Genomic DNA, 10781 nt, shown 5'->3' with positions numbered 1-10781 from the left:
ACCTACGAGATAAACAGTTTCTGTTTGTGGCTTTATAAAAGGCAGCATGCCTCCCCAGCACTGCAACCAGTATTAACTTAAATGGGTTAGTGATTAACTTTACCAAAACAAGTAACACAGCATCTCAGATGTCGTCTTTTTGGGAAACAATGTCGTTTAGAGACCGATAAAAACTTTTTACAATGTCAGTATTTTACACACATTTTGGAATTTACACATAGCTAAATTTCTTGTGAGGATGTTTAGCAGACAATTGGTTTATACTGCATTGCCTTTGGCATAATGAACAACCAGAAGTGATTTTTTGCGATATAATAAGTTGTGGCAGACAGCTAACCAACATTTCAGGTGAAAATTTAAGTTTTCTTTTCAATAAAGACACCACTACATCAGAAGAAAAAAGCTTGTGACACATACATTGATGCTGGTTTGGCAAGAATGTAAACCATTTAGATTTGTCATAGGAAGTGACAGATGTGTAAATATTTTAAGCTTTATAATGACTTCACAAACAACAGTGAACAATGTGTGGAAGTCTTGAAGATTACTTTTAATTACATTAAATCTGCCACCTCTGACCTCCAACTCAACATTTTTAAAGCCAAATAAAACTTCAATCAGTTTAGTCTTACGTGAACCAAGAAAGAATTTACCATAAAGATAATTGAGATAAATTTAGCTGTACATTAAAAAAAAAAAAAAGACACACAATTTGATCATGTTCAGCCAATTTCTAGTACGTTTTTACACACTGTGTATTTGTTGGTCAATCAGAATCAAATGATGAAAGCCAAATTAATATTACTTAGACAAAGAAAGAACACAAAATAATATATAGGTTCATCAAACTGTTAGGTTGACAGAAAATCATATTTAATTTGATCTAAACAATAATAACACATTACATTTCTGTTATGAATCATTTACATCAACATTATTAAGCATCACACTCAGGTATGGATATCTAATTGTGTATTAAATGGTGGTGGTGGTGGGGGGGTGTTAATATTCTCTGCATACCACTTCTACAGTATCATTTTCTGAAACAAATATTCATTAGTGGCGGGCGGTCAGGGTCAGCAAAGCCTTCTCTGCTAGCCTAAACACTATCAGAAGCACTAACCTACATTTACAAACTAAATTCTAATATTTGTTCCATGAAATTGTATAAATTTTTTCCCAACAGTTTATTCTCTTTTTTTCTTTGAGTTTCTCTTGGCTGCACTGCTTCCAGTACGTGGATGTGGATGTTTTTTGTCCATTTAAATTTCAGCCTCTATGTGCTGCCATGTCAATCTAATCTGACCAGGGCCTTCAGAATCAGTAGTGCTGGCCTTTTTACCATAGTCTCTATTAGCAATGAGTCTGTTTCTGTAACCAATCAGATTTCAAATTCACCTCACAGGGCCAGCTAGCTGGCCCAGAATAGCGTCAGCATTTTTCCGTCCTCTGATTGGTTGGTCAGAGGTAAACTGTTCCAGCCAAGTTTGACTGGCAAAACACATCTGTAGCGCACTGCACACATTAATACGTCAGAGTAAGACTTTTTTATGCCCACAATAGCTGGCAGAGGAAGAGAAATTTATTTGGTCTTAGACATTCTTAAAAATCTATTTTGAAGAAAAGCTAGACATCGTAAGGAGAGGTCGGCCAACCCCGGAGCTAGCTAGCTTGTCTCAGCCTGGGAAATGGTTTGGCTTACGGCCTCTAAGGAGCGGTGCAAATTATGAGTCTGCATCTCTGGTGAGTAGGTTGTATTTCATGTAAAAACAAATCTTTTAGATATTAGACAAATATTGATTCTGAACTGCTCCAGACGATGTAGGCACAGTTGTGGTTGTAATGTAGAGATTTGGAGCTTGCTTTAGTAAAATGGTATTCACCCTCTATATGTGAAATGCCTCTCTCTAATGCCACGTTTTGTTATATTGCGTTTTTGTATAGTATTGATGGTTTCTATAAGTGAGACGTGATAGTGGTGGTATTAAGAGGTGGAATAATTTGGGTAAGTCCCCACTGAAGGCCCAGGTACCAAATGCACAGCCCGCCAGTTATATTCATAGTGTTATACAAGCTGGCATTAATATCTTGATGGCCGTTAATTAAACAGTGCTGAGCAGAATTTAACAATCTAACATTATTCAAGCAGGTTCTACCTTCAAACAGAAGTGTCTATAAAACTGTGCTAATTGTACAGAAACTTAACAAATGACATTGGTTGTTTTGAACAAATTTAGTGTTCACACAAATATAGCATAATAAATTATTGTACTATTCCTAAATATTCCTAAATTTCTACAAAGACAATAATAAAAAAAAAAACCCTGTCCAGTAGATGCAGATGTAACCTGATTTTCTGACATTCTGTATAATTATGGGGATAGAATACATTGTACCTTCATACAATTACACTGTGTGATCCTAGAACTTAAAACAAATCAAATGTAAGTCTTTGTTAACATCCAAGCCAAGAATTAGCTTTTTTAATCAAAATAACCTTCTTCACCATAACATCGTATTTGTACACTTCAGCTCCAACAAAGAAATGAAGAAAACCTGTAAAACAAGACATGAGATTAAAAAAAATATGCAAGACATTGAGATAAACATAGGAAATACATTTGTGCTGTTTACCCACCATCCTTATAAACAGCTGCACTGATGGGTGACTTAATGCCTGGGAAATCAGTTGAGATGATGCGTGGGTTAGATTCTTCCAAAGCTTTCTTTTCCTCATTGTATCTAAATAAATAAAATCTCAGAATAAATTTAAGATGCATACAATTAAGCATGACTCTTGTACGAGGTAGTATTAGTTTTGAGATTAGTTCTGTAACAGGCCAACAGATTGCAGCACATGGCTGCACGCACAGTCACAGGAAGCACCGACTTTTATAAGTCAGCAACTGGTGCTACTCTGAGCATGTCTGCGATTTCATCATAGACAGCAAGGTAGAACAAAGAGCAAAGGTAAAATTCTGTGTGAAACTGGGCAAATCTGCCACAGATATGTTTGACATGATTTGGCAAGTTTACTGCAGTGCTGCTGTTGTTTGAGATGTTTTAAGGGGCACATAGTTATAAGGGGCACAACAGTCTACACAGTCTTTCACGACCGAAAAAGGCAAGGCAGGTCCACATCTCGACCAAGTCCATGCTCATCATCTTTTTTGACGTTCGCGACATCAATAATTCATACCCAGAGGCCAGACTGTTAAAAGCGAGTTCTACCGGTAGGTTTTTAGGTGTCTGACGGAGCATTTTCGGAGCAAGCGACCGTATAGGCTCTGAAAGACTGTTTTGAAACAACTATGTGGGAGGGATTGTGCAATCCTCATAGAGAGGATATTGATAATCTAAAAGACTGTATTACTGACTACATCAACTTCTGTGAGGAGAATACTGTACCCACCAGGACTGTACTGTGTTTTCCCAACAACAAACCATGGATCAACCCTGATATAAAGACTCTTCTTAAAGAGAAGGAGAGGGTTTTTAAATCAGGAAACAATGAAGAGCTGGAAACTGTCCAGAGAGAACTAAGAAAGAAGATCAGGGAAGGGAAAGCTTGCTACAGGAGGAAGATGGAGGATCAGCTGCAGCAGAACAACGTCAGCAGTGTGTAGAAGAGGCTCAAAACCATCACTGGTCATAAGGAGCCCAGCTCTCAGGCTGAGGGTGACCAGAAGTGGGTGAATGATCTTAATCATTTCTTGAACAGATTTGATCGGCTACCCTTCCCCCTGCTGCAACCCCCCTTCTCTGCTTCCACAGCAAGCTGCTCCAGCCCCACCTCCCTCTGCACTGCTATCAGCTCACAGCCTACACACAACACATCTAACTTCCCCATCCCTGCCGATTCCCTCCAGTCCCCACTCCAACCAATACACACTGCCCCTAACAGAAGCCCAGGTGAGAATGGAGCTCAGGAAAATCAAAGCGAGGAAGGCTGCGGGCCCAGATGGCATCAGCTCCAGGCTCCTTAAGACCTGTGCAGACCAGCTGTAAGGCATATTGCTGTACATGCTTGACCTGAGCCCGAAGCTGAGGAAGGTGCCACAGCTATGGAAAACATCCTGCGTCGTGCCTGTACCAAAGACATCGCGCCCAAAAGACTTTGGGGACTACCGACCAGTAGCACTGACCTTGCATTTGATGAAAACATTGGAGAGGCTGGTGCTCACTCATCTCTGACCTCTGGTGAGCCCATTAAGGAACGGTTCTAACCCTGTTCCTCTTCACCGTCTACACTGCAGACTTCATGTTCAGCTCAGCAACCTGTCACCTGCAGAAGTTCTCTGATGACTCTGCCATCGTCGGTCTGATCACGAATGATGATGACAGGGACTACAGAGGAATGATCCAGAACTTTGTGGACTAGTGCCAATGGAGCTGCCTCCAGATAAACGGAGGGAAACCAAAGAACTGGCGGTGGATTTCCGTAGGCACAATCACACTTCATCATTACCATCAGTGAACATTCAGGGAAAGGACATTGTGAGAGTGGACTCTTATAAATACCTGGGTGTTCATCTAAACAGCAAACTGGACTGGACAGACAACACTGAGGCAATTTATAAGTAAGGACAGAGCAGACTCTGTCTGCTGAGGAGACTTAGGTCTTTTGGAGTGCAGGGAGAGCTACTGAAGACCTTTTTTTGACTCTGTGGTGGCCTCAGCCATATTCTATGGTGTGGTCTGCTGGTGCAGCAGCATCTCTACTACAGACAGGAAGCGACTGGAAAAGCTGATCAGGAAGGCCAGCTCAGTCCTGCGGATTCCTCTGGACACTGTACAGGAGGTGGAAGAAAGGAGGATGGTGGCAAAACTATCATCATTGCTGGAGAACGACTCTCACCCACAGTATGAAACAGTTTCATCGTTGAGCAGCTCCTTCAGTGACAGACTGTTACATCCTAAGTGTCTGAAGGAGCGATACAGAAGATGTCTTTTCTCCCTGCTGCTATTAGACTTTACAATCAAAGCTGCTCCCAGTGAACCAGTCACCAAAATACACTGTTATTATTGTTGAACTGTGTAATAATATTACCTGTGTGCAAGATTACCTGCAATACGTGCGATATTACCTGTGTGCAATATTACCTGCAATACTTGCGTAACTAATTACTAGTGGTCTCTTTTTTTCTTCCTTATTTGTATTTAGACATTGTGTTGTGTATATACTGTATACTATATTATGTGTCTATTCTTTTATATATTTGCGTTTATTTTTTCTTTGCTGCTGTAACAAAGACATTTCCCCACTGTTGGACGAATAAAGGTATATCTTATCTTATCATATATGTGGTGGGCTAGTCTCAAAACCTTTTGATACCACAGCTTCTGCATATTACATACCTCCAGTACTGATCCTGAGTAAAGAATAAGGTGTGATTTTTGGGAATGTGGACTGCAGCATCGATGTGGTGTACTGAAGCTGGGAAACCGAAGCTGCTGATTTTTTTACGCCAGCTTTTCCTCCCAAAGTCTTTCACAGTCCAGTAGCTGGAACCTGTAGGGAAATTGATCGAATTGAGTATATTAGCATGAGCTCGAGTATATAATATAATTGGACAGAACAGCACCAGTGAGGGTCAGTACCAGTGAAAAGGAAGGTCATGGAGGTTTGTGGAAACCAGTAGGCAGCATCAATGGTTGAATTGATTTTTGGTAAGAAGCTATTGACAGGACCCTCTCTGATGTGTTTCCTATTATGCCTGATCCACAAATACCTTTGTAGATAAAGAAAAGTAGCAGTTATGAAAAAAAACGTATTATAAAAAAAATGTTGCATATGTTTCATCTGGTACAGTAATTAGCACTGATCAGTTTTACACACACAATTATGATTGGATCTTAGTTATTTGTAACAAATCTAAGGTTAACATGTACAAGCAAGTGACAAATTAAAGGAAAACATTTTGGAAATCTAATACAGAGAACATCATCAGGTATTAAAAAGGTATTGTTTAGTTGGTGTTTCTGAGGGTGGTGGTAAAGAGTGCTGCCTTACACATCAGACAAAAATCTCCAATATAATAAGTTTCTAACTGGCTTGAGATCCCAATTAGGCACTAGCATATAATTACTCATCACATTCAGTGGATATGGACATTGTCCTCCTGGAAGAGTTAACTCCCATTAGGATAGAAATGTTTGATCAGTCAGAATTCATCTAGAATAAATTCCTTTCAGTAATTTGTAGGTTAAGAGGTAAGTATACTTAAAGGCTCTTCTCTTTTTCTGGCATCAAGGTGGTGGATGTCTGAACAGCAGTCCCTGGCTATCTTCAAGTAACTGGTTAAAACCCACCTCTTCCTTAAATACTTAAACTAACACTTTCCAAGTTTGCTTGGTTTAAAAAAAAAAAAAAACTCTCTTAACAGTTGTAGGCTGATTTATCTTAAGTTGTTATCTAATGTACCAGTGTAGATTTATCAATTGATAAAGACTCAATTTTGTACGTCGTTCTGGACAAGGGCTTCTGCTAAATGGCGCAAATGTAAATGTAATGACTTCTGTCTAAGGGGACAAGCAAACCCAAACATGCCAGAAACATGTCCCACACAGCATAAAAGCAGAAACCCACCAGTTTTCCTTTAATTTGTCTGTAAATACAATTTTGTATTGTTTTTTATCAATAGAATTTGTTATTATTTTGCAAGTGACTCACCGGTCTTTGAAAAATAAAATGGCTGCCCCTACATTAGTAACAGAGTCAAAAGACAGATCAGGATCACATTTGTCTTTTATTGCCCTTGGATACAAAAAGCTAGTGTACCAACGGTTGAATGGAAAGTTCCAGTTTAGGCTTGAGAAATAAGGAGATGTAACACTCGGCCCTGTGGAACATCAGAAACATTTTCATTATTTTAGTCATTTTAGTCACTTAACTGAAAAGTAAGTAAACATCAGCGATTTTAAATGAGGGGAATTTCAGTACATCTCTGTGGACAACATGGGTAGAGAAAACAATGGAATTTATACCATACAGTGCGTTGATGTTCATAATATCATCGCTGGAAAGCAAGTTTTGTGATTGTCGATTTCTGTATGTGGGATACATGAGGGACTGTGGGTTTTGAGAATGTTTCAAACCCAGGGCGTGTCCAAACTCATGTGCTGCAACCAAATACAGGTTAAATCCTGCAGTGGGAGACAGAAATCCTATTTAAAACCACCCTGTCCATGTCAAATACACCACAAAGAAAAACAAATACTTTTTACATTTTCTCATATTACTATGACATACTAAAAAATACTGTATTTTACAGTAGGTCAATAGTTTGCACAATCGGGTATATTTCATTTAGCATAAAACCTGATTGTATTGTATTTACAAAAATAGTGTTTGATGTGGGGTATATTTATTTGGCAAGCAAAAGAAGCACCTCTGGAATCTGCCGTCCAAAGTTCATCATCATCAAAGTGAACATCTCCCCCGATGCCCTCCCCAGGGTCAAAAGCATGAGCTAGTGTGCCCTTAGGGCCATCAAAGGGGTAGTTGTCTCCATGGTCTTGGATTGTTTTGTATAACAGCACATGCAAAAAAAAAAGAAGGAATTGTCATATCAGACATTATGTAACTCATTAATAAATCATTATCATTAAGGCTGACAGAGCGATCATGTCAATCCTGTCTGTAATCAACTCATGGACTCTTACATTTGGAGCCAAACTCCACCATGATGTCAGCTTGCTGAGAGGAAGATCTATAGAATCGTAAAGGGCTGGCCTTTGCCCACACATCCAGAGCTGCTCCAATCAAGGAGTCTACTGTAGCAATAGGTAGGTCACTGGTGTACTTCCCAATACTGAAATATCAAGAGAAATTTAAGCTGAATTTAAAACTGACAGAAAGCTATATATATTTGTTGACAACATTTTTACCTACACCTCGGCTAAAGATATTAAATCTCAGTATTTTATTCAGTTAATGTATTTACCTTGTTAAAGTCAGAGATTATTTAAAAATAATCAATTAGAGCGATTTATTGCATTTTTATTTATTATATAAGAATTTTAGTGGTTTAGAGGTTTAAGGTGCATTCTCTGGAAGATTCCAGAAAACAATCTAATGAATTTAGATGCTTCTGATTGAAAAATAATCAGCTCAGTAGTTGGATCTGACGGTCGTGAGTTCAATCCCAGCCACAACAGGCTCCATTCCTGGGCCCCTGACCAAGGCCCTTAACTCTATAGCTGTTCAGTTGTATGAATCAGATAAATGGAACTTGCTCTGTATAAGAGCATCTCCCAAATGCTATAAATGTAAAATGTTATAATCGGTATGTAACCAAAATGTACTCAAGGCAGTCCGTTTTTGCCCTTGATACAATGGGAAATTCGAAACAACTCAGCTGAAATCTCAGTAGATCATTGTGGAATTTCTAAATGTCCAGTTACTCCTTAGGAGTAATTTTCAAATACCTGCAGGTACCACATTCATCTGCACCAACAATTGTATGTAAATATAACAATCTTGGGACCACACATACAAATCATTGTTAAGAAAATTGGTTGAAACAAACTCCCACGGATGAATGAACTTTGGTTAGAAAGTATAAACTTAATCCAACAATGAAAACAAAAGGAAATGGTGAAGGAGTTTGAGGCATCCATTATAACATCCACTAAAAATTAGAGTCACACATCAACAAACCTGTAAGGTTCTTGCTCAGGGAAAAAGGTCATAAACAAAACTGTCATACAAAGCCAGACACAAGTTTTATTGATCTTGAAGTTTGGAATTGGTCTTTCAAACCAACTACCTGCATATCTTCCTTTACCACATCCATGAACCTCCTTTTTAGAGGAAGGCCAAAAAGGAGGTTTATGGATGTGGTGAGGGAAGACATGCAGGTAGATAATGTGAAAGAGTCAGATGTACAGGACAGAGTAGTATGGAGACGGATGATCTGCTGTGGCGACCCCTAATGGGAGCAGCCAAAAGAAAAAGAAGAAGTTTGTATTGATCTGCAGAATAAACACTTTTGGAAGAATGTTTTCTCATTACATTAACTAAATATTAATATATCTAAAAATACAATCCCAACTGTGAAACATAGAATTGGCAGCATCATTTTATGCAGATGTGTTGCTGGAAAAGGATTAATGCACTTCAGAAAACAAAAAACAGATTTCATGATGTGGAAGGAGGATTATGTAAAAATATTAAAGCAACACCTTATTTTAAAACTTGGTTACAATTTGGTATTTCAACAGAACAATGATCCTCCAAGATTTTGTAATCCTTAGCAGCTGTTGATTCATATTACTCAATTAAAAAAACTATTTCACCAAATAGTGTATGCAAACTTCCCTCAAAAATATTTGATATAGTGAATAAAGCTGAAACAATCTGGTTCTGAAATATCATGTAAATAAAGTAGATACACTAAATGACCCAAGACAGGAAATGTTTGGTATCATAAAACATGCAGACCCTCTTTAGTTTGTCAGCTATACACCTAAACACTGGTCCTGAACTCTTATAATGGTTAGTATGACGTTTATTACCTGTAAGATATCACATTTTTCTTCCATCTGTTGCCTCGATTGTAAACATATTCTTCAATATCAGGAACACCACACCTGGGAGTCTTTATTATAGACAGTGTCTCAGTGTCCAGGATGCCTGTCTGATTAAGTCCAAAAAAGCTTTGCATATCCTTCAGTTTAGAGGAAAAAAAAGGATGACTTCTCTTCCTATGTCCAGGTGGACCGGTCTGAAAACTGTAGAATCGTTCGATGTATTTCTGAGAGAAAAGAAGAAAAAAAAAAACACTGAATTGACAGTTAGAATGCTGTAACTGTTTTCTCTTTATATTTTATATTTTAATATTTATCTATTTTATATTACAGATTAATATTCAATAAAACGACAATTGCAGTAATGTATTTTTCTTCTTCTAACCAGTTTTGTCTTCACCACTGATTAGATGGTATTTGTGCCTTCTTTGTATTTTAGTGCTAATCTAATGCATCTGATGGTCATTTTAAAGGACAATAAAAGAACACATTTTCAGCAACAGTGTAAATAATGATTGGGTGGTATTAGATACAATATTCCACTGCAAATCAATTAATAATGTAAAGATCATGAAAGAAAAAACTTACAACTGCCAATAGCATGTCATCCTGGAGTTTTTTACCCTGATGTAATGTTACATCTCCTTGTTCAACCTGCAGCAGAGGAGCTCCAAGATATAGAGGAGCAAAATGAGCAAAGAGACAAACTAAACCAAAAAGCCCCATTGCCCAGCTCGGAAATCACAGAGGTGTAGAAAGCGGCCAGCTTGGGAAGAGCTGGACTGATAGATCAAGGTAGCTGGAAAGGCTTTTTAACACGTACCTATGAGTCAAACAGCGGCGAGGCTGAAAAACCTCACAGACTGGGAGGGGTTCGGTAAGGACACAGGACAGTAAAAAACAAGACTTTTATAGAAACAACTAAATGTATAGATAAAATAGTAGTAGTAGTAGTAGTAGTAGTAGTTATAATCATCAACTCAAAAGAGGTTAATCATTAATTGTTTAATTATTTATTGAATTATTGAAACCAAGACTCCGATAATTGAAACCTTTACTACACATATATACCTTATTGTTTTGTTCTGCATTTATATACAAACTTAGTATTTAATTAACAGTTCGTTCCAATATATATACATTTCTGGTATGGCCTTGATTCAGAGACTGTCCACATCATATTAAATTAAATAGAGAAGCTGGAAAACTGCAGTAAGCAGTTTGATCTGCTAGAAAGAAAATGTCCAGGG

At 38.0% G+C, this 10781-nt stretch overlaps 1 protein-coding gene across 1 annotated transcript; it reads right to left on the bottom strand.

Moving 5' to 3' along the window:
• Window positions 1-741: 741 nt before the first annotated feature.
• Window positions 742-10257, bottom strand: LOC310730338 (collagenase 3-like; the record flags this gene model as incomplete). Its single annotated transcript, XM_083549221.1, has 10 exons — window positions 742-2556; window positions 2639-2742; window positions 5359-5512; window positions 5602-5732; window positions 6674-6842; window positions 6988-7146; window positions 7392-7517; window positions 7666-7814; window positions 9520-9758; window positions 10120-10257. The coding sequence occupies 10 exons, from the start codon at window positions 10255-10257 to the stop codon at window positions 2456-2458; spliced, it is 1470 nt and encodes a 489-aa protein (XP_083405347.1). The 3' UTR covers window positions 742-2455.
• Between the last annotated feature and the right edge of the window lie 524 nt (window positions 10258-10781).

Source organism: Silurus aristotelis (assembly GCF_946808225.1).
Source record: "Silurus aristotelis genome assembly, chromosome: 8".
NCBI lineage: Eukaryota > Metazoa > Chordata > Actinopteri > Siluriformes > Siluridae > Silurus > Silurus aristotelis.
Note: the sequence above shows the minus strand (reverse complement) of the source record. Positions and strands in the feature narration are given on the sequence as shown.